This window comes from Rhincodon typus, chromosome 13 (genome assembly GCF_021869965.1).
Source record: "Rhincodon typus isolate 14 chromosome 13, sRhiTyp1.1, whole genome shotgun sequence".
NCBI classification, from domain to species: domain Eukaryota; kingdom Metazoa; phylum Chordata; class Chondrichthyes; order Orectolobiformes; family Rhincodontidae; genus Rhincodon; species Rhincodon typus.
The window spans coordinates 65,482,993-65,508,290 of record NC_063344.1 but is presented as its reverse complement, the minus strand read 5'-3'; the positions used below and the strand labels follow the sequence as shown (position 1 = coordinate 65,508,290).

The 25,298-nt window shown below is 45.1% G+C and overlaps 1 protein-coding gene across 1 annotated transcript in view; it reads right to left on the bottom strand.

The window, feature by feature from the left end:
- Positions 1-25,298, bottom strand: part of LOC109932539 (glypican-1-like) — a 190,157-nt gene that overhangs the window by 7,556 nt on the left and 157,303 nt on the right. Inside the window, exons 4-7 of the mRNA XM_048604746.1 lie at positions 20,546-20,711; positions 18,712-18,842; positions 10,145-10,276; positions 8,679-8,812 (exon numbers count right to left, since the gene is read on the bottom strand). Of these exons, the coding sequence (XP_048460703.1) occupies positions 8,679-8,812; positions 10,145-10,276; positions 18,712-18,842; positions 20,546-20,711 (563 nt within the window). The remainder of the gene's footprint in view (positions 1-8,678; positions 8,813-10,144; positions 10,277-18,711; positions 18,843-20,545; positions 20,712-25,298) is intronic.

The window sequence follows — 25,298 nt, the reverse complement described above, 5'->3', positions numbered from 1 at the left end:
CAATCCCAGGTTGGATTCTGCCATCATACATCACCTTGACTATCAGTACAAAGCCCATGGAATTCTTAAAAAGGTCTTCTTTTAAAATATAATATTTACAAGTTCAATTGAGGAGGATTAAAAGCTCACAGTAGCAGTGAGACTGCTAACCTTCAGCATTAAACATCAAACTCTCCGACTATCTCGAGTACTAATTAGAAAAGTCAAGCGGGCAGGGACTCGAATTTAGGCTCCACTCTTTGCAATGGGCCTACTCGCTAACCTGTTGTCAAGGGAGACAATCGCAGGAACGTCAGTCTTCAAGCAAGGTGGGTCAGCTCCTTGTTCACCCCCCTGCCCTTACACAACGTGCCCCCACTTACAATCATGAGAAGGCAGTGATGTAGTGTTAAGGTCACTGAATTCGTAATCCAGAGGCCAAGGCTAATTAATGCCCTGGGGACATGGGTTCAGATCCCACCAGAGCAGCTAGTGGAATTTAAATTTAAATTGATCAAATCTGGAATTCAAACATGGTCTCAGTAGTGGTGATAACATCATCAATTATCATAAAACAGCACTCACTAATGTCCTTTAAGGAAGGAAGTCTGCTATCCTTACCAGGTCTGCTCCACCATGACTCCAAACCCATAGCAATGTGGTTAATGAACTATCCTCCTTTGAAACATCGTAGCAATTAGGGATGGTCAACAAATGCTGACCTTGCCATTGACAACCAACCCCACACAAGTAAAAAGCATAAAAACACAAACCACTGCTGTTGGCAGTTATGAAAGCAATCCATGGTTCTATCGATGTAGCTATGATTTGATAGGGCGTCTTTGACTTGCTGTCTGTAGTAGTTGGGACTGCTTTGCCTATAGTGACGTCCCCTTAGCTATGTGTAGCCATACAACAGGAAACAGAGAAGGAATATTATTGAGTCACAGTCCAAACCTTACTTCACAGCTAGGAGGCCCACGGGAATAGGAGATGAGAACAGGACAAGGAAAAGCAAGCCCCAAATATCTAATGGCCTCTATTATGAGTGCTGCAAAATATCTAATTATGCTACTTGCCTTACAATTTGTCAAGTATCAGAAACTATAGACAAATGAACGAGTGTTACAAAGATGCTTTATACTTAATATTCCTTGGAACATTTAAGTTTTGAATGATTGTGGAAAATTATTTTTACGTATTATCAATGTAAGTTTTCTTTTAAGAGGTCATTGAAAATTCACTGTGAACAATGGAATTTGTTTTAACAATGCTTCTTATAAATCATGTGACTGGTAATAGGCTGTGTACATTGTTGTAGACTTTTCTCAGATTATTTGAACTGTGACTGGCTTGGTGAGGTTCAGTTGGAGGAAAGCCTGCTAAGAACAAGCTGAGTTGTTGGAACGTTTGCAAGGAACAAGCTGCCCAGCTGATCGCTGCCATTTCCGAAAAGAAAACACACTACATCACTTAAGATTGAAATATGCTTATTTTTTTGAAAGAGTAATTGAAGGAAGATCTCAAAAATGTACTTCCTGAGCAATATGGTGCCTGTAGATTTGGCCTGGCACAATTAGCAACTTGACCCTACATGCCAGAACATCAGAGCAACAGACTCAGGAATGTGCTATGCTTCATCCTTTTGCCATGAAGATTAACACAATGGCCAAAGTGTTCATTTTAAGGAGGCCAATCTCCACAGAGAAATCTGCTATTTTTTTTTCTCTCTCTTTTCCCTGAAGAGTGTCGGTGTGCATGTGTGTATCAAGGATGTTTAGAGGGATAAACACCTATATTTCTATATTGCTGACACAAATGTTAACCAATCATTGCATCTCTATTGATGAACTTCTGTTTTGATAGTAATAGAGTAATACAGCATGGAAACAGGCCCTTCGGCCCAAACTGGTCCATGCTGACCATGTTGCCTACTAAATCCACGCATACACCAGTGTTAACTTTTCCATTCTGGACACTCTCCCTAACCCGAGGCCAAATCCCCAGTGGTCCAGAACCTCGCTCTTAATTCCCGAAACAGTTCTGGTGGGCCCTTAAAGGGACCTATATTTCTGAAACTGACAACGTCTTGGAGCGAGACTCAACCCCAAGCTCGTAACTCAGAGGCAGGGACAGTACCCACTGTGCCACAAAACCTCTGTTTGATGATAAGAGATATGGTTGATAGATCTTTTAGCTTAAAATCTGAAGTAACTTAGGTATTTGATTGGTCAACGCAGTAACTGGAACAAAGTATTTTATTCCACATTCCAACCTGCAGAGTAGTGGGACAGAATGCTGGTGCGCCCTTCCAGCCTCAGTTGGAGCACACGCCAGTTGGTTGAAAGAGACAGCCAGTCCTTATGTTTTCGTTGTGCCACTCATCCAATATCATGAGGAAACACTTTATAATAAGATGTCTCATTCCAAATTAAACACTGGTGTTTTCTCAAGCTAATTTAAAATGTGGCAACAAATGCTCGACGATCCCTGTATCTCTACAACCACCAACTTTTCACAAATAACATGCTTTACATTCACCTCAAGCAAACACAAGAGATTTCTTGTGAGATCCTTGTGACAGTCTGTAAATGTTTGGTGTTATGTATCCAGGTAGCACTTTCTAAATTCTCCATGACGATCTTCCACATACACACACACACACACACACAGACACATTCTCTCACACACGGACACACACTCTCACACACAGACGCACACACATTTTCTCACACACGACAGACAAATACACATTCTCTCACACATAACAAGCACACACACACTCAGACACATACACACTCACTCACACACACGGATATGCCCGCATATTCTCTCACACACACACAGGTGCGTGCACACACTCTCACACACGGACACACACACACACACTCTCACACGCACAGACATGCGCGCACACAGTCACACACGGACACACACACACACAGCACTCACACAAACACACAGACACACACTCTCTCTCACACATGGACACAAATACACATTCTTTTTCACACACAGATGCACAAACACACACACACACTCACACAGATGCACACACACAAACTCTCACACACACACACACACACATACACACACAGAGTCTCTCTCTCACACACGCGTGCACTCTCTCACACACACGTGCGCGCACTCTCTCACACACACGTGTGCTCACTCTCTCACACGCGCACTCTCTCACACACATGCGCACACTCTCTCACACACACACACCAACTCTCTCTCTCACACACACACACGCACTCTCTCTCACACACACACACTCACACAGTCAGTCACTAATGCTGCTAAATCTGTGCAGTTCAGCCATGAAGTTGGTTGCTAAAAGCTGCAACTGTCCACGTTTTATTTGATCTGCGCATTGATTATTCACCTCATTAAAAGCCTACAACTGCTGGCTGAGAAACTGCTCTCAACACTTCTAATCCAAAGCCACCTGTAACAGCTCAACACATGAATATCAAACACTTAGAGTCATAGAGTCATTGAGTTGTACAGCATAGAAATAGATCCTTTGGCCCAACTTGTCCATGCTGACCAGATATCCCAAATTAATCTAATTCCATTTGCCAGCATTTGGCCCATATCCTTCTAAACCCTTCCTATTCTGACACCCATCCAGATACCTTTTAAATGTTGTAATTGTACCAGCCTCCACCACTTCCTCTGGCAGCTTGTTCCATACACGCACCACCGTCTGTGTGGAAAAAGGTGCCCCTTAGGTCCCTTTTAAATCTTTCCCCTCTCACCTTAAACCTTAAACCCTCTAGTTTTGGACTCCCCTACCCTGAGGAAAAGACCTTGGCTATTCACTCTATCCATGCCCCTCATGATTTCATAAACTTCTACAAGGTCACCCCTCAGCCTCCGACCCTCCAGGGAAAATAGCCCCAGCCTAATTCAGCCCCTCCCTATAGCTCAAACCCCCCCATCCCCGGCAACTTTCTTGTAGATCTTTTCTGAACCCTTTCAAGTTCAACAACATTCCTCCTACAGCAGGGAGACCAGAATTGCATGCAGTATTCCAAAAGTGGCCTAACCAATGTCCTGTACAGGCATAACATGATCTCCCAACTTCTATACTCAATGCACTGGCCAATAAAGGCAAGTGTACCAAATGCCTTCTTCACTATCCCGTCTACCTTCGATATGTATGTACGAACAGGTCTTAAGATTGCCAACTCATGAGGCTCAGTCAAAGTAGGATTCATTAAAACAGGCCACCATTGAACAAATGAGGCAAAATGGAGTTGAGATACAGATGAACCATGATCTAATTGTACTTCAGAGCAACTCTGAGGAGTTGGATGACCTATTCCTGTCCTTAACATTCCTCGGTTCATAAATAGTCTAGGCAGAAAACAGACATGAAATGATCCACCTACAAAAAGCTTAGAGGAACCAGGTGCTTTATGATTTACAGATAGGAAAAGAAAGCGAAAAATCACAAGGCAGTAGAAATTAGCTGTTTATAGAAAAACCTTCTCAGCTGCACACCTTCCATCTCTTTGTGAATCTGCATACTATGCAATTAAGGGAAAAACAAAACGACTTTTGAAGCACCGTCACAGAGCAGATTAGCTCACAACTTGCTACTTTTGCACGCAAAACCTCTGACTGCTGGGCTGGAGGGATGGTTCAGTGATGAGAGATTGAGGAGGCTGCGTCTGTAATCTCCAGAATATAGAAGAATGAGGGGTGACCATAAAGATGTAAGAACTAGCAGCAGGAGTAGGCCATTCAGCCCCTCAAACCCGCTCCACCACTTAATACAGTCATGGCTGATCTCATCTCAGTCTCAACTCCACTTTCCTGCCTGCTCTCCACAACCCTTCAAGCCTCTACTGACTAAACCTGTCTATCTCCTCCTTAATTTACTCAATGTCCCAGCTTGCACTATCCTCTGTGAGAGTGAATGCTACAGATTCATGAGCTTTTGAGAGAATTAATTCCTCCCCATCGTTGGTTTATATCTGCCATGCTCCTTTAGCCCAAAACTCATTGAAGCAGATGAAATTCTTATGGGGTTCAACAGGGTTAATTCAAGGAGAATGGTTGCCCCAGGCTGAAGGTTGGGGGTAGGGAGAGAGTTGTGACATCTAGAAACAGAGGATACAGTCTGACTACAAAAGGCAGGTCACTTTGGACAGAAAAGAGGAGAAACATCTTTCCCGGCTGAATGGCCTACTCCTGCTCTTACCTACTTATTCCCGACAAAGAGGAAATTTGGTGAGTGACAACGGAATATTTTGATCTAATGGCTAAGGACTACACAACATAAAATAAGATTATCCTCTCAAGTCTCGTCAATCAATTTGGTATTGCATTAAACGCCTTTCGGAGTAAGATAAGTCTGAGAGTTCGTGCTATTTTTTCTTCATTCGTTCACAGGAAGACAGCTTCACTGGCCAGGCCAGCATTTATTGCTCAGAGGGCAGTTTAGACTCAACCATGTTGCTGTGGGTCTGGAGTCACGTGTAGGCCAGACCAGGTAAGGACCGCATTTTCCTTCCCTAAAGGACATTAGTGAACCAGATGGGTTTTTCCTGACAATTGACAATGGATTCACGGGCATCATTAGACTCTGAATTCCAGATATTCCGTGGCGGGATTTGAACCTAACTCTGGATTAATAGTCCAGCGATAACACCACTAGGCCATCGCCTCCACTATGTGTTGCAAAAGTGCTGTTATTTGACTACCTTTTGAATAGTGGCCCATGCTAACACTATTTTTGGTCCTTAAGTGATGGCTAATCCTCCCTCAGCTGTGCTTCGTAAAACTCCCAACATTGTACATTTCCATGGTTCACGTCCTCTCCAGCATGTCCAGTCACCTGAATCCTTGTGGATTAATCACTTTGACCCTGCTGCTCTCTGTCCCAATAATCCTCACAAGCTTCAAGGCTTTGCTTGAGGCCCCTGCTCTTCTGATCTGACTTGGTTTGCCCACAACTAGACACAACCCCCCACGCCCTGGTCCTTCCCAGAAACCTAGAGCCCCACCACATCACTCAGTGCTTTAATAAGCTTTTTCCTTAAAAGACATTCCCCTCCGACTGTGCGTGAAACCTCACTCTTTCCAGATTATCTCTCTTTGCAGAAGCTCATTAATGGCTCAGAGGCATTTCCTTTGCTTCTATATTTCTCTCAAAAGAGGCGGGTCAGATTTGTGTTCTCCTGGAAAGCTGTCGTAGGGCTTGACATGTACCAAACAGGTAGAAATCAGAGGGAAAAATATACAGCAGCACTAAAAGTGCTGAAAACGTGGGTACCAGAAAATAGTACACAAGAAACAAGAGCAGCTGTAGGCCACCTGGCCCCCTTAAGTCTGCCCCACCATTCAACTCAATCAAGGTTGATCTGACCCAGACCGCAACTCCTCTTTTCATCAAATCACAGAATCCCTCCCATTCAGCCCATCATGTCCACACCAACTCTCTGAAGAGCAGCCCACCCAGACACACCCTCTCTATTCTATCCCTGCTTTATCTATCTAACCTGCACACTATGGGCAATTTAGCACGGCCAATCCACCTAGCCTGCACATCTTTGTGGGAGGAAACCCACAGAGCCATGGGGAGAATGTGCAAGCTCCATACAAACAGTCGCCTGAGGGTGGAATCAAACCCAGGTCCCTGGCACTGTAAGGCAGCAGTGCTAACCACTGAGCCACTGCTCCAGTTTAGCCTAGCCCACAACTCCCTGATATTTCAAAGAGCTATCTCCCTCCTCTACAAATACATTCTAGCCTACACAACTCTCTGGGGTCGGGAATTCCAGACACTTACTACGCCTCTGGGGAGAAGATATTCTTTCACGTCTCAGATTTAAGTAAGTGTCCCCTTACTCTGCAGCCACACTTTCTAGTCTGAGATTCCTCCCAAAGTGGAAATATCTTATCAACATTTACCCTATCAAGCCTCCTCAGAACATGGTAACTCTCCCCACCTCATAATCAGAGGGCACAGGGTGACTGGGTATGATGGGCATATGCCAATACAAAGACTTTAGAGTACACTGGGTTACCCAAGTCAGTCAGAACAGAAATGGAATATTGATTAACCTCTGGAGGTTCAAGATACCTGGTGTATGCATCAGGACTGATCTCAGAAACTGGGTACTTAGTTAATATTTTCCAAGCTTGCAGAAAGGGTGTGAAGTAAAGTGCTTTTCTGCAGTAACGTGAAAAAAAATAGAAAATAGGATAAGCTGCCTTTAAATGCACTGCCCATATGCAGTAGACATCACCTCCTTGTCTTCAATTAATGCAATGTGTCTCATTTCCACTTTACTAGCTGCTGTCATTCATGTAGATCACACTCTTTAGAGATGGGAGTTGGAGACGCACTTGCTACCTCCTCACTTTCAGTGTGATCTTGCTGCCATCTTGAGAGGCAAATACCAGTTTTCCCTCATGGCACTAGAAGGTAATGTGTGCCTCAACTATGGGAGGGGTCAGGGGAGTCCCAGCTTCAAGCCTTAGTTGATGCCAGGCCAGCTGATTGTGATTGAAGCTCTCCAGTTGGATTCAACTCTGAACAGGGATGGGAAAAGTATTCAAGCTGGCATTTAAGTGGAGGTGAGGACGAGTTTGGGATTCACTCTGATGACCTTAGCTGACCTGTGCTCCAGATTAAAGTACCCAGAAACACAATTTAGTGAAGCGATGCATATTATTCTGGGAAAGAAATGAGGCAAGACTTCCTATGACAGAAAATCACGTGTCTCCCTGTTTGTGAGATAACTATGCTAGATCGGCCAACACAATGATCAACATTCCTGAAGCAAGAAACCACTTTAGAATATACACCATACTAGCGGTTGTTTTGACAGTCAGATTAAAGCTGGGCTTTCCCAGATGCTGTTGGTCATTCATGATAGGGCATCTGTCAGTGCAAGGAAAAACAGTGGAAAATGATCAGAAGGATGAATGGGGAAAAGGAGAGGGACTGGGTTAAGACTGGAAAGAGGAGGCTGAATGGCTTATTTCTGCTCCTATTTCTTAGGGCATTGAAAAGCAATGCAAGAGGTAGCGCAGAGGAGGGAACAAGGTAGAGATCTCTGGGAGCAGAGGTGTCTGATTGAGTAAACCATCGATGATGAAGGAGTCTAGGGGTAGCCCAGTGTTTGAAGATCAGGGTGAGAGAAGGTAACTGAGGAGATCAGTGGGGGGTGTGAGATGGGGGTGGGCGGGGGGACAGTGGTGGTGAGTTTGGGAAGGTGAAGTTTGTGGAAATCAGGGTTCCCGATATGGTCTCTGACACAAAGCACACAAGTGTTTATTACAAGGGTCTCATGGCCTCATGCAGTTGAACATAACTCACTCTCTGGGCCCAAATATAAAGAATGAGCAAATAAAAGACACATTAATACTTGTTTTAGTTATCTCAGAACTGAAACAAGAAGTATCCTGTTCAGCTTATTCACTCTATTTGTCAACAAGTCAGCAAGGATCATTGAACATGTTTTAGAACAGGTATGGACAACTATTCTCAAAAATTAATTCACTGGGTGTGGACATAGCTGACTAGGCCTGTGTTTACTTCCCATCTCTAATGGCCCTGGGAAATGCGGTAGTGAACTGTGTTCTCGAATCACTGCAGTTGTTTGCGGCATAGGGATACCCACAGTGCTGTTAAGGAAGAGGCTTTCAGGATTTTGATGCAGCGTGCGATATCTTACCTCCCTCTGCTCTGCCCATTCCAACACCTGTCCTCATTGGCCAAACCTGCCGTCACCTTCTCGTTGCACAGGGCACTGGGGAGTGTGACCCACAATTTTCGAACACCTTGGAGCTTCATCTTGACTTCAGTAACCTGAAAACGCAACAACCATTACTGCGGCTTGCCCGGCCTCGGAACCACCTTGACCCCTGACGTCCACCAACAGCCCCCCCAACCCCCCCGCCCCCCCTCCCCCCACCCTCCAGGCGGAGGTGGGCTGTAACATCAGGCAAACTTGGATACAGCGCAAATTCCCCTCAGCGACAGCAATTTCCCTCACCAATGTTAGATTTAAAATCCAGATACAATCCGATAACAGGTCAGTAGGCTGCTTGATTCGATGTTGGACAGATCTTACTCACACAATTGGTGCTGGGAATTATTAAGGGTCATATTGATTGGCACAACATGGCAGAGCCGGTAGGCTGTCTGGCCATTTCACTTGCTTCCATTTTCTGTGTAGCTTTGCAGCAAGTCAGAAGAAGAGGGCACAGTAAATGAAGGGGACTCAAATGATCAAAACCCTGGAGCCTAAACTCCTGGGGATTCTACATTCACCAACATGTGCCAAACTGAGTCAAGAGCTATGGGTAGCAAAGTGAAGTTAAGGCCACTGAAAGGACAGCTATGAATGACTGAGCTGACTTGAGGGGACCAAATGGCTTATTCCTGCTCCTATTTCTTATGGCATTGAGCTTCATAGCAGGTGCCCTGGTTAACTTTATCTTCTGTTCTTTATCTCTAGTTTTTAATAACAATGAAGATTGGCATAATTCATTGCCACAGGCTTGTTGTTTCTCTATCATTGCAGCTTGATGTCCAAATTGGCTGTAGAGGTCTCCCCATCACTGCCCAAAGAAATAGCTATCAGTGTCTGAAAGTGGATAACGGCTCTCCAGGGGTCAGTAATTCTGAATACATTGTGATATTCAAAACTTAGTCCTGAGGCCTACGATGACAGTGCTGTCCCACTGCCTAGTAGCCAGCTGCCTTTCTCATAGAATTCCTACAGTGTGAAAACAGGCCATTCAGCCAAAAAGTCCTCACTGACCCTCTGAAGAGCATCCCACCCAGAGCCATCCCTCCACCCTTTCCCTGCAACCCTGCATTTCCCATGGCTAATCTACCTAACTTACACACTACTGGACACTATGGGCAACTTAGCATGGCCAATTCACATTTTTGGAGTGTTGGAGGAGACTGGAGCACCGGGCGGAAACGGGGAGAACTTGAAAACTCCACACAGACTGTTGCCTAAGGATGGAACTGAACCCAGGTCCCCGGTGCTGTGAGGCAGCAGTGCTAACCACTGAGTCATGGTGCCACCCCTCACTTCCTGGAAATAATTCTTTTCTTTTGAAGAACGTCAGGAATAGCAGCGTTCAATTGAATGGGAGCCTTAAAACCGAGTCATCTAGCACCTACCAATCTCTCCATGGGTGGAGTGGTGAGACTGAATGGCCTCTCCTCCACTGGGTACAGCTTCCCGCGTCTCCTTGAATCATCCTCGGTCGACCGTTTGCTTACCGATTTGAGATGACCACAACCCTGAAGAACCTGGGCAAGAAACACAAAAAAAGAAGGGGAAATTCAGCCAGAAAAACAAACATCTCCTGTTTACAACAAACGTGCCTATATAAATGATGATAGTATAAGGTAGGGGTGGAGGTTAGGTAGACCTTAGGTTTAAGGTAAAAGTTCGGCACAACATCGTGGGCCGAAGGCCCTGTACTGTTCTATGTTCTATGTATAAATCAACTAAAGCATAGACATTTGTGCCACCTTCCATTTTTAGCAGGATCTCATGGTAATGGAGAGCCAGCTTTCTATTAGTGCCAAACACCACCAAAACATCAAAAGAATGAACATCTACTTTGCGCTGCAACACTGACTAGTTCAATTTTAGTGGATGCTTCTGTTCACAAAGCACTGTCCTCCCCGCGACAACTACTAGAATCTACATTCGCCAAGTACCTTTAGCATTGTCATTATTTTTAATCAACCTGCTCAGAGATGCTACGATACACTTCTTGAGGGGGTGGGACTTGAACCTGGACCTCCTGGCCCAGAGGTACTGCAGCACAAGAACCCTCCACCTTTGGTGTTATTATACAAATTCCAAAGTACCATCACAGCAACGTTATCAAACAAACACTAACATGAAATATTGGAAACAGAAACAGAAATTGTTGGAAAAGCTCAGTAGGTCTGGAAGCATCCATGGAAGGAAATCAGAGTTATATGTTTCAGGTTGAGTGGCCCTTCTTCAGAAGGGTATGATCCTGATTTACAGCATCCGCAGTTCTTTCGGTTCATATTTACCACTGGGATGTACAACCAAAATTCTTTCCATTGAAGTGGGATTATGGTTTATTTTAAAGCAGGAGAGGTTAAGAGGATTTGATGTTCATGAGATTTGGACTGAAAGAGTTGTGGCTATGGCCAGAAATGACAGTGATTAAAATGTGGAATGGTCAAGGTACCAAAATTGGAGGCCTGCAGAGGTTTCAGAGTTTTGCAGCATCGGAGGCGATTGCAGAGATAGGAAGGATAACAAGGATGAGAATTTTTAAGGTATGGCAGACTGAGAGTCAGTCTAGGTTAGCAAGCACAGGGGTTAAGGGGGAGCGGGACTCAGTGCAGAGATTTGGATGAGTTGAAGTTCCTTGGTGCTGAAGGATGGTGTTCCTGATCATCTCAAACACAAGCTTTAGCAACAGCTTCCCAACCACTCTCCAAAAATTCTGCAGGACTGCTCCCAATCATAGCAACTTCAAAGCCCAGCCACATCCTTAGTCTCTTATGCATTCTCCCTGCATCCTACCCATACTTCAATTTTAAAGCTATTTGCATTTCTGTTTTTGGTCTTTCTAATATCAGTTAGTAGGCCATTCAGCCCTTCTGGGGTGTTCCACCATTCAATGAGATCATGGTTAATCTGCGACATAATTCCATACACCTGCCTTGGCCCATTTTTCTTAATACCGTCCCTTAATTTTAACTCTGCAGCAGGTAAATTTTTGTTAAAAACTGATCCAGCATCCACTGCTGTTTGTGGAAGAGAGAATTTCAGAAATCTACCACTCTTTCGGAGTAGAACCCTCACAGCTGACAACCCTGTTGAGATGGTACAGTGGCTTTATTTAGCTTTAATGTGGAAGTGTGAGTGTTGGACTGGGGTGGACAAAGTCAGAAATCACATGACACCAGATTGTAGTTCAACAGGTTTATTTGAAATCACAAGCTTTCAGAGCGCTGCTCCTTGGTCTCTTCACATGTCGAAGGAGCAGCATTCCAAAAGCTTGTGATTTCAAATAAACCTGTTGGACTATAACCTGGTCAGAGATAGCAAGAACTGCAGATGCTGGATTCAGAAATAACACAGTGTGGAGCTGGAGGAACACAGCAGGCCAGGCAGCATCACAGGAGCAGGGAAGGTGACGTTTTGGGTCGGGACCCTTCTTCAGAAGGCCTCAGACTGTAACCTGGTGTTGTGTGACTTCCGAGTTGATGTATCTTTGTCATCGCGGTGTTTGCAGACTGGGAAGCTCATTAACTTTGGGACATCAGTACATGTCGTTCAATCCTGTTGCTTTCCCTTTCATGTTTGGTTCTGTCCTATAGCTGGGCTTGGCTTTGCTCATTTGACAGGCTGAATGGCCTGTGCTATTCTTTCGAGCCTGCCTGCTCTCCCTTGGAACTGTTTGACTTCCCTTTTGATCCTGACACTAATTTAATAAGCCGTAGTGCAGGATGGACAGGAAGTGATCAATAACAATCACAAGAAATGCACAATTAATTGTTAAGGAGCTTATAAAACGTATGGCGGTGAAGCATACAGGGGGATCCAACTGATGGAGGTGATTACTTATAAAGCTCAACGACATAATCCTCCAGCTTCCTTAGATAAAATAATGATTGGGAAACAAGACCCAACACAGCAGCCAACACATATCAACACAGATGTGGGAGTGGGGTGACTGAAAAATGGAGAGATGACACAGATTGGAGTTAGAAAGGGAAGGAGAGAATCTGACATGAATCCTGCTACTTGACAGATTAACAAAGCTCCCTTTTACCTCATTCTTTGCTACATGGGGATTTATCGGTTTCCAGAGTCAGAGGAGCCAGCTGGGTTTCTTTCTCCATACCCTGCCCAGACACAACGTCAAGTCAGACAGTCTTTAGCCTTCCAGACAAGTGAGAGAGTGACATGTTCCCCTCCAAACCACTCACTGCCCTGACTTGGAGATACATTGCCATTCCTTCAGTGTTGAAGGGTCAAAATCCTGGAATTCCCTCCCCATGTGCAACATGAGTCAACCTATAACGCATAGACTGCAGCGGTTCAAGAAGGCAGCTCACCACCATCTTCCCAAGGGCAACTAGGGACAGAGTTGGCCCAGACAGCGCCACCCATACCCAAGTGAATTTTTTAAAAAATCAACATTCAGGACTCAGCATTCCCTTTGGGTTAGGCACTTTAGGTGACAATTCCAAATTAACAGGTTAAACTGGTTTAAAAATCAGATTTCAAAACAGTGAAGAAGCAGATAGTAAAGTACAAGTCCGAGCATGAACACTTTTTGCAGGTGTTTGTGCAGAATGCTTCAGTCTAAAAGAATATCCTTGACCTTCTGTCCAAGAACCCAGACAACAAGTTAAACTTATTTACATACCACAAGTCAGAGATGTCAAATTTCATTGCACATGGAATCAACAAGTTACACCCAAATAACACCTTTAATGCAGTTAAAGGCACACCCTAGGGTGCTTCACGCAACACTAACAAACAGAAGTTTGTGCCAAACCAAGGAAAGAGATGACAAGACAACAAAAGTGACTGAAGGCTAAAGCAAAGAGGCAGCTTTTAAGGAGCAGGGAGGGAGGACTGAAGTCAAGGGCAGTTAGGGAGTGGGAACAAATGTTAGTTTGTGAGTGATACTCACATCCCACGGACAAATGAAAATATCTGCCAAGGTAATGCCTTTTCCAGGCAATGCATTATGGTGAACTGGCTGCTAAATGCCATTGGCCAAAGCCTACTTTTTAGGGGATCCAATGGCTGGACAGTAGGTATTTATCTTGTGGTTTGTCGTGCGTTTGGGGTCGCCAGAAAAAGACTGAGTCAAAGGCAAGGGTGGCACTGTTTCAGAGGCCACCTCTTTGCCTCTCCACACCTCCAGGTTGCGTCTCATTTCCACAGAGTGGGAGCAAATGGAAATCCACTGCAAACCAAGAGAAAGGTCACCCTGATAGCCAAGGAGGGACAGCAGCCATTTTTTTCACCTGCCGGGAAAGCAGGTAATCAGAGAACGGATGGATTGAAGCCCTTGAGCGACCATTAATTGGCCAGTTCAGGGACTAAAATGCTGGTGAGTTGAGAAAGTCCCGAACAGACCGTCTTGCCCAGCACTTAACTGGTGGTGAGAAGGGGTCTAGTATCTCTTCAGGGTCAACTTACCCAATTATCTCTGCTTCTTGTCACCTCTCTCATATCCTCCAGGGAATTTGCATCCTAAAGCTACTGTGTGTCCTTGAGAAGTATGTACCTGTCAGGCAAGGAGGAAGTGGTCGAGCAAGGGAACCGTGGTTTACTAAAGAAGTTGAATCTCTTGTCAAGAGGAAGAAGGAGGCTTATGTAGAGATGAGGTGTGAAGGCTCAGTTAGGGCGCTTGAGAGTTACAAGTTAGCCAGGAAGGACCTAAAGAGAGAGCTAAGAAGAGCCAGGAAGGGACATGAGAAGTCTTTAGCAGGTAGGATCAAGGAAAACCCTAAAGCTTTCTATAGGTATGTCAGGAATAAAAGTATGACTAGAGTAAGATTAGGGCCGGTCAAGGACAGTAGTGGGAAGTTGTGCGTGGAATCCGAAGAGATAGGAGAGGCGCTAAATGAATATTTTTCGTCAGTATTCACACAGGAAAAAGACAATGTTGTCGAGGAGAATACTGAGATACAGGCTATTAGATTAGACGGGATTGAGGTTCATAAGGAGGAGGTGTTAGCAATTCTGGAAGGTGTGAAAATAGATAAGTCCCCTGGGCCGGATGGGATTTATCTTAGGATTCTCTGGGAAGCTAGAGAGGAGATTGCAGAGCCTTTGGCTTTGATCTTTATGTCGTCATTGTCTACAGGAATAGTGCCAGAAGACTGGAGACTATGAAATGTTGTCCCCTTGTTCAAGAAGGGGAGTAGAGACAACCCTGGTAATTATAGACCAGTGAGCCTTACTTCGGTTGTGGGTAAAGTGTTGGAAAGGATTATAAGAGATAGGATTTATAATCATCTAGAAAGGAATAATTTGATTAGGGATAGTCAACACGGTTTTGTGAAGGGTAGGTCGTGCCTCACAAACCTTATTGAGTTCTTCGAGAAGGTGACCAAACAGGTGGATGAGGGTAAAGCGGTTGATGTGGTGTATATGGATTTCAGTAAAGCATTTGATAAGGTTCCCCACGGTAGGCTATTGCAGAAAATACGGAGGCATGGGATTGAGGGTGATTTAGCGGTTTGGATCAGAAATTGGCTAGCTGTAAGAAGACAGAGGGTGGTAGTTGATGGGAAATGTTCATCCTGGAGTTCAGTTACTAGTGGTGTACCTCAAGGATCTGTTTTGGGGCCACTGCTGTTTGTCATTTTTATAAATGACCTGGATGAGGGCATAGAGGGATGGGTTAGTAAATTTGCGGATGACGCCAAAGTCGGTGGAGTTGTGGATAGTGCGGAAGGATGTTGCAGGTTACAGAGGGACATAGATAAGCTGCAGAGCTGGGCTGAGAGGTGGCAAATGGAGTTTAATGCAGAAAAGTGTGAGGTGATTCACTTTGGAAGGAGTAACAGGAATGCAGAGTACTAGGCTAATGGTAAGATTCTTGGCAGTGTGGATGAGCAGAGAGATCTCGGTGTCCATGTGCATAGGTCACTGAAAGTTGCCACCCAGGTTGATAGCGTTGTTAAGAAGGCGTACGGTATGTTAGGTTTTATTGGTAGAGGGATTGAGTTTCGGAGCCATGAGGTCATGTTGCAGCTGTACAAAACTCTGGTGCGGCCGCACTTGGAGTATTGCGTATAGCTCTGGTCACCGCATTATAGGAAGGATGTGGAAGCATTGGAAAGAGTGCAGAGGAGATTTACCAGGATGTTGCCTGGTATGGAGGGAAGGTCTTATGAGGAAAGGCTGAGGGACTTGAGGCTGTTTTCGTTAGAGAGAAGAAGGTTAAGAGGTGACTTAATAGAGACTTACAAGATGATCAGAGGATTAGATAGGGTGGACAGTGAGAGCCTTTTTCCTTGGATGGTGATGGCTAGCACGAAGGGACATACCTTTAAATTGAGGGGTAATAGATATAGGACAGATGTCAGAGGTAGGTTCTTTACTCAGAGAGTAGTAAGGGCGTGGAATGCCCTGCCTGCAAAAGTAGTAGACTCGCCAACTTTAAGGGCATTTAAATGGTCATTGGATAAACATATGGATGATAATGGAATAGTTTAGGTTAGATGGGCTTCAGATTGGTTTCACAGGTCGGCGCAACATCGAGGGCCGAAGGGCCTGTACTGCGCTGTAATGTTCTATGTTCTATGTAACTTGTGTTATGTGAAGTGAAGGAATCCAAGGATGTGCAAGAGGGTAGAATTGGAGGAGTATAATTAACTTCTGTCACCTTTAAATAGACAACATGGCAATGTCAAGCAGGCACCTGTCCTCTTGTATATGTAGCTTGGCATCTCAACTTCATCAGGTAAAATGGGGGTCGGTAATTGGGGTGGGATTTCCAGCAGACATAGATATTAACTCCGGAAGTTTACACTCTCCCAACAGTCCATTGAAAGTATCAGGAGTAGGATTGCTGTTTGGCAGGTGTTCATACTAAATCTATCAGCCAAGAAAATCTCAGTGAAATAGCAACACTCTTGGGTGAGGACCACATCAGTTTCTTGGCGTTTTTAAAAACTGTGGACTGAAAATGAGAAGGAGCAGTTTTCAAAAACAGGGAAGCTGCTGTTTTGAAAAGTAGGCAAACTGACTCAAAAGGCAGGTATCATGTAAACAACTGTTTGAACAAGCAGTAACTGGAGGTTGAGTTGCGACAATTTGGATTTCAGGGGGCATACGGATGTAGCGTTTATTAGCAACAGAGTTTGATTGGTCAGTGGACTAATAACCAGTTATCATTGATGACGACCTTTCTGTCTGTCAGCAACCATGTGGTTTGTTCGCAGGTGACTGGAAACCTTGAAGCTAGGGGCACATTATCGAGAGACTGACAGAGAGAAAGTGAGAGTGAGACAGAGAGAGAGAGAGAAAGCAAGATAGAGAGAGCAAGAAAGGTGTTCAGTTCTTCTCCAGTTTAGGAGGAGTCTCCCTGTTCTCTGCAGAGAAACCTCAAGAAATCCAGTGTATTTTCTCTGCAACAGTTGCTGTAAGCTATGATTTTTAATGACTTTTTATAATGGAACCAGCCTCCTTGTGTCTCTTGTCAACCAGAAGAAGAAATCAGAGAAAGATGATTGAAGCAACATGCTAGCCAGCAGAAGTGTCATAAAGGACAGCTCAACAACAGAACTTGGGAACAAAGACCAGTGAACTGACTTTCCAATCGTACTCCTTTGTCCGTACCCTATTCAATCCTGTTGTGTGTATGTGTATAAGTAAGGGGGGAGTTCGTAAATGGATTCGACTCTTAATGAGTCGAATTCTATCCTGACTACTTATAACTGTGTATCTGAAGCTGGGGTCTAATTGCTTGTAACAAATAATGATATTTGTTTAGTACAGAGACCTGGTCCACATTTTATATCAAACTGGATTTGAAAATCAAGAAATTTGAGGAATTCTTTATAAGATCTTCAACTTTTATAACAAGTCTGGGAATAGCAGAGCTCAATTTCCCGTGCGTGACCCCAATGAAGCACAGCATTTAAATAGCACCTTTAACACTGTAAAATGTCCGAAGTGCTTCATAGGACATCAGCAAATAAAAACTGACAGTGGGCCATGTAAATCGGTATTAGGATAGTATCACCATACTCCTACCAGACCATAGGGCTTCTCTTTCATTACAGGGAGACGACTGGTGGTGGTTTAACCTGAAGGTCACCACACCTCAGACAAGGGGAGAGGTTGAGAAGGAGAGTCTTTCAATGGTAACCTCAGCCGGTTTGGGATTTGAACCCATGCTATTGAAGTCACTCTGCATTGCAAACCAGCTACCTAGCAAACTGAACTAACCAAAGCCCTCACACCACATACAACACATTACAGAAACGCAATTCCTTTTTGGGGAAGTGGGTTTCGGTAAGATTAGACATTTGACTTTTTCTTTATTTTGGCTCGCGTGAATCAAAACAGTAACATCAGATGCTTTCTGAAGAAATCTTCTGCAGAAGGGTCTAGACCCGAAACGTCAGCTTTCCTGCTCCTCTGATGCTGCTTGGCCTGCTGTGTTCATCCAGCTCTACACCTGGTTATCTCTTAACATCAGGTGCTTGCCAGGTTTAAACACAATGTTTTGTTATCTTTCATCAGCCTGTTCAGACATGTTACGATACACCTCTGGAGCAGATAGGACTTGAACCGAGACCTCCTGGCTCAGAGGTACTGGGCATTACCACTGCTTCACAAAAGCTCCCACTGTGCTTTATTAGATTTGGTTAATTATGGATAATTCATTCAACCTCTACAACTGGGAAGTGACAGTTCAAACGCGTGGCTCCAAATCCATTCCCAACCATGGCTCCCAAATCCAAATCCAATAGTTTGATTCCTAATTCCACTTCCAACCCCGCCTCCCAATTTGATTCCAATCGCAGATTAACAAATCCGTCCTGCACCCCAGAAGAATTCTAATTCCACTGTGTACTGGCTGTACTATGGTATAATACAAATGTGATGCCAACTCTGTGCCACCTAACATCACCAGTGGGCATCATTCACTAACCTGTAGTGCCATCTATTGCTTACAGAACTCACTCTATACCTTGAGTGACCTTACCTTTGATGAAATATGAACTCTGTTATCTCGCATGGTCTGTATTGCTTCAGCGATCTTCATGTAAATTGTATCAACCAGCGACTCCATGTTTGACGGTCCATTAAATCCATCAGCCACCTGAACCATAGAGTCTGAAATATCAAGAACAGTCAAGATTAATACTCACATTTCTCCTATGGAATGCTAGGGCACCATCTTGGCCCCCTACACTGGAATTTCCACCCTAAACCTCGTTGCATCTCCATCATCCTTTGCATACTAACCTAAAACTCATTGGTTGAAAAGCTTCTTTATCACCTCTACTTCTTAGTATTGACCTTAGGCTTACTTGCCTTCATGCCTGTGAGGTTGCTTTGAGATATTATTTTCTGTGTTTGCAACATTGTGTAAATGGCAAATATTACAAACTTCATTCTTCCTCGCACTGCCATTTTTCTCTCCTGTTCTCAAGAGGTAGCCACAGCAGAGCTTTAGAGGCACAACCACTTCTCTGCTTTCCTAGTCAAGGGTTTTCAAAACCACGAGGATTCTAAACAGGGCTGACTGAGTACAATTGTTCTAATTGGCAGAATGGTCGAGAACCAGACAATACCAATGCAGGGTGAAGGACAAAAAAACCCAACAACGACGTGAGAAGGAATATTTTGCACACAGAGTGTGCCTGGTATCAGGAATGCACTGCCTGGGAATGAGATGGAGGCAGATTCCAGATTCCATTGTGGCTTTCAAAATGGAGTGGAATATGTCCCTGAAAATGTGCAATTGGGGAGTGTGGGGGGTTGGTGATGGGACCAGCTGAGTTGGTCTTGTTGAGAGGCAGCACAGCCACTCTGGGCCAAGTGGCCTCATTCTTTCCTCCTACTGTTCTTCAGCTCTTTTTTTTCACCCCAGAATGTGTATTGATTATTCTGCTGTGCAGAGTATCATACTTAACACCAATTCGACTTTAGTATGTACTATCCAGCAATACTGGAAGGTAGGCTGATACCTTCATAGAATCACAGAATCCCTTAAGTGTGGAAGCAGGCCATTCGGCCCATTGAGTTCACAACAAACAGTATCCCACTGAGACCCACTCACCTACCCTATCCCTGTAACCCTACATTTCCCATAGCCTGCACATTCCTGGACACTACGGGCAATTTAACATGGCCAATCCACCTAAGCTGCTCACCTCTGGACTGTGGGAGGAAACTGGAGCACCCAGAGGAAACCCGTGCAGGCACGGGGAGAATGTGCAAACTCCATACAGATGCCCAAGGCTGGAATCAAACCTGGGTCCGTGGCGCTATGAGGCAGCAGTGCTAACCACTAAGCCACTGTGCCACCCCATCTCCACTTCCAGGTTCTGCAAGTCCTAGTTTTACCCTGGCTGAAATCAGCTAATTCATCACAGGCCACAGACTACCCTACACCCCCTGATATTAGTTCACACCCTTACTCAATAGCCTCTCTCCATTCAGCAGCCTGGTAATATTTCTAAAGATATTAATCTAAGACCCTTACACAGTCACTCTGTAACCCCGAGCCCATTTACTCAATGACATCAGGAGCATCCATGGTTTAAAGTGAAGGTTATCTCCCCAAACATTCCCTGCAAGATTGGTGATAGATTAATCAAAGCTTCTGACAGGACACAGTAAGTGGACTTCCCATCTGACGTTTGACAGATGATTCAAAAGGTTTTTGTCAAATTTATTCAAATTGATCAAAAGACCAAGATGAGTGAAGGAATATTCACTGAGGTGTCAGCATGATCTCTGCAGGTACCTAATGTTGAGACTCAGTGCCCCTGGCTGATCCCCCTCACTCCGCTGTTCGCCATGAACCTTACCGACCAGGTTCCTCCACTCGCTGTCTAGGTCCGCGTGATTGGCCAGGCAGCCCTTCAAGATGTTGAGGCAATAGTTGTTGCAAGGTTTCACACTTGCCATGCTCCGGCAGTGAGGACAATACATCAATCTCATCATGGCTCGAACACACTCTGGGCTTGGAGGTACCTGAGGTGGGTGGGTTGCAGCGGGGCGGGGTGGAGGGTAAGATTTAACACAGTTTTGAATACTTGAAAAGAATCAACTCTCAAAAATATATTCTCTCCATCAAGATTTATCCATTGGAGCCCAGAATTTGCACTGTCCTCTTCTCATGAGCTAACATGAAGCAACATGTAAGGATAAGATAAGGGGAGGCAATGGCCTAGAGGTATTATCACTGGACTGTTAATCCAGAGACCCAGATAACATCCTGGGGACCTGGGTTTGAATCCCACCATGGCAGATGGTGGAATTTGAATTCAATAAATATCTGGAATTAAGAATCTAACGATAACCAGGAATCCATTGTTGATTGTCAGGAAAAACCCATCTGGTTCACTAATGTCCTCTAGAGAAGGAAATCTGGCCTACATATGACTCCAGACGCACAGCAATGTGGTTGGCTCTTAACTGCCCTCTGGGCAATTAGGGATGGGCAATAAATGCTGCCTAGCCAGCGATGCCCTCATCCCATGAATGAAAACGATAAATGAATACTTTTAGTCTTGGATCTCAACTATTTACAATCTACATCATTGACTTGGGTAAAGGGACCAAACATCTCGTGTCACTGGCAAACCAAGCTGCTAAGATGGATAGGAAAATATGTTGTCATGAGGCATTGGTATCTACAAAAGGTTAAGTGAGTGGCCAAGAAATATCAGATGGAGCACAATGCAGGAAAATGTGCATTTTCACAAGAAGACTAGAAAAGCAGAATTTTATTTAAATGGAGCAAGGTCACAGAACTCCATGGTAGAGAGAGATCTGAGTGTCCTGGGACATGAATCACAAAGTTAGTATGCAGGTACAGCAAGTGATTAGGACAACAAATGAAGTTTTGGTTCATTACAAGAAGAATGGAACGTAAAAGTACGGGAATGGGGTGGCGTGTGTAGTGGGGAGGATTCATTAATGTCCCAATAACGGCAGCCTACCAGTCTTCAGTCCTGGAAGCGGCCAATGAAGAGAACAAGCCCTGTATTCCATAATTCTGTATCTAGATCAGACACAGGTAGCATTGATTCCTATGTCCCAACCCGATGCTTCAGCCCAAACTCAAAGTAATGCCCCCAATACATAGGCAAGTCTCATCTCTTCCTATAATGCCCAGAGGGAGTACAATTTGCCAGAGGAGGGCCAATTTTAAGACAGTTCTTTGATATGATGCAATACTAACTATTAGCCTGGGATTTATACTGGAGGCAGCAGGGGAGCTGGATTCAAGCATTGGAAATGACAATGACTTGGTTCAGTATCTCATTCAGAAAACAAAGGCTTAGTAACTCAAGGACAACTTAAAACAAACCAATTTTTTTCCTTCAGGGAAAAATAATTGAACGCTTAGGTATGACTCAGCATTTTCCTGCGATGTACGATTGGAATCAAGTGGAAACGCTTATGCAACAGGGCAGCACTCCCTTAAAAGGGAAAGATTGAAGGAGAAGTGAAATGACAAAGGAACTGAGAATTTTTTTTTAAAATCCCGTCATGGATTGTGGGTATCTTTTGCCAGGTCAACATTTATTGCCCATCCTCAATTGCCCTTGAACTGAATGGCTTGCTTGGATATTTCAGAAGGCATTTGAGAGTCAGTCACATTGCTGTGGGTCTGGAGTCACGTGTAAGCCAGACCAGATAAACAGGCAGACTTCTGTCGCTAAAAGGGCATTTTTGAACCAGATGGGTTTTCATGATGGTCACTGCCACTGAGCCAAGTTTCAGGTTCTCAATATTTACTTGAGCAGGATGGGTAAGCAAATGTAAGTGATTTCACTGGCAGGAATGCAATGACAATACCATCATCTTCAGATAATTATCAGCGCACAGAAGTACACATTGAGATTATGAGCAATCTTTTCACACAGTTATATTGGAAAGTGGAATTATTCTCTCAAGTGAGTGTTCAAAGCTAACTCAAATACAACATTTGGAAAAATCATGGATAACCATTAACACACAGTTATAAAAAGAGGTTAAGAAGAGAAACAGGAACAGAGGGTCATAAAAAACTAGCCAGGGAGGCACAAACAGGATGATTTTCTCTTACTCTGTGCATTTACGATATATTTAGTATCTTATACAGCAATATACTCTCCAAACTGCATGCTTTTACTGATTATGTTTTATTTCACATTAACTGCTTAACTTACGTCAACAACCGTCAAGGCTTTTCACTCTGGATGTGTTTGATATGTTAGATTTACCTCTTCCACACCCCACAATTGATTTTAAATCTCAAACGTAAAAGGACCTAACCCAGGTAACTATCACAACCTCACGTGCCCGCTCTCAAACTGCTGCCCGATGATGAGGCTCCTCAATTGTTTGTGCCACCCAACAGCTAGTCTTTATTTTGAGGATTTGAAACTCATTGTCTGAAAGGATGTCCAGCCTTAAATCCTTATTACATTTAAGGAAAACACTTGGCTATGCAACTGAGGTGGCAACTGAGGTACACGGGCTCAGATCTAGAGCTGTACAGTGCGAATAGACCTGATGAGGGTTGGCTGTCAAGGGCTTGTCTCATTTCACTTCTGCGCTGTAGACATTTGTGTGTTTTTAAGCAGCGCCACTGCCAGGGGAAGGGCAATAAGCACAACCTCACCAGCTTTGCTCACAATCTAAGCTCCTCAAAGCTCATCTCCTTAACAAACTTGCAGACGTCTCTACGGCTCCCCCTTCTTTGGCTCAGTGTCCGAGTTTCTGCTGCTGATCTCAGAAGGACCTCCGGATCTCTGCCCATGTTAAGACAGTTTGCAAATGAAGCTGAGATAACAAGGTGTAGAGCTGGATGAACACAGCAGGCCAAGCAGCATCAGAGGAGCAGGAAGGCTGACGTTTCGGGTCGAGAGCCTTCTTCAGAAATGGGGGAGGGGAAGGGGGTTCTGAAATAAATTGGGGGGGGGGGGGGGAGGCGGATGGAAGATGAATAAAGGAGAAGATAGGTGGAGAGGAGACAGACAGGTCAAAGAGGCAGGGGTGAAGCCAGTAAAGGTGAGTGTAGGTGGGGAGTTAAGGGGGGATAGCTCAGTCCAGAGAGGACGGATGGGTCAAAGGGGCGGGATGAGGCTAGTAGGTCAGAGATGGGGGTGGGACTTGAGGTGGGAGGAGGGGATAGGTGGGAGGAAGGACAGGTTAGGGAGGCGGGGATGAGCTGGGCTGGTTTTGGGATGCGGTAGGGGGAGGGGAGACTTTGAAGCTTGTGAAGTCCACATTGATACCATTGGGCTGCAGGGTTCCCAAGCAAAATATGAGGTGCTGTTCCTGCAACCTTCGGGAGGCATCGTTGTGGCACTGCAGGTGGCCCAGGACAGACATGTCATCTAAGGAATGGGAGGGCGAGTTGAAATGGTTCGCAACTGGGAGGTGCAGTTGTTTGTTGCGAACCGAGCATAGGTGTTCCGCAAAGCAGTCCCCAAGCCTCCGCTTGGTTTCCCCGATGTAGAGGAGGCCACAACGGGTACAGCGGATACAGTATACCACATTAGCAGATGTGCAGGTGAACATCTGCTTGATGTGGAAAGTCTTCTTGGGGCCTGGGATGGGGGTGAGGGGGGATGTGTAGGTAGCACTTCCTGTGGTTGCAGGGAAAACTGCCGGGTGAGGTGGGGCTGGAGGGGAGTGTGGAGCGGACAAGGGAGTCACGGAGAGAGTGGTCCCTCCGGAAAGCAGATAAGGGTGGGGAGGGAAAAAGGTCTTTGGTGGTGGGGTCGGATTGCAGATGGCGGAAGTGTTGGAGGATGATGCATTGGATCCGGAGGTTGGTGGGGTGATACGTGAGGATGAAGGGGATTCTGTTTTGGTTGTTATTGTGGGGAGGGGGTGTGAGGGATGAGTTGCAGGGAATGCGGGAGACACGGTCGAGGGCATTCTCGACCACTGAGGGGGGGACGTTGCGGTCCTTGAAAAACGAGGACATCTGAGATGTTCGGGAGTGGAATGCCTCATCTTGGGAGCAGATGCAGCGGAGGCGAAGGAATTGGGAATAGGGGATGGCATTTTTGCAGGAAGGTGGGTGGGAGGAGGTGTATTCTAGGTAGCTGTGGGAGTTGGTAGGCTTGAAATGCATATCGCATTATGCAAATGCATTCCAAGTGGTTGCCAGAGATGGAGACAGAGAGGTCCAGGAAGGAGAGAGAGGTATCAGAGATGGTCCAGGTGAACTTAAGGTTGGGGTGGAAGGTGTTGGTGAAGTGGATGAACTGTTCGAGCTCCTCGTGGGAGCACGAGGCAGCGCCGATACAGTCATCAATGTAACGGAGGAAGAGGTGGGGTTTAGGGCCAGTGTAGCTACGGAAGAGGGATTGTTCCACGTATCCTACAAAGAGGCAGGCATAGCTTGGGCCCATGCGGGTACCCATGGCTACCCCCTTTGTCTGTAGGAAGTGGGAGGAATTGAAAGAGAAGTTGTTGAGGGTGAGGACGAGTTCAGCTAAGCGGATGAAGGTGTCAGTGGAGGGGGACTGGTCGGGCCTGCGGGACAGGAAGAAGCGGAGGGCCTTTAGGCCATCTGCATGGGGAATGCAGGTGTACATTGCAAATGAAGCTTGT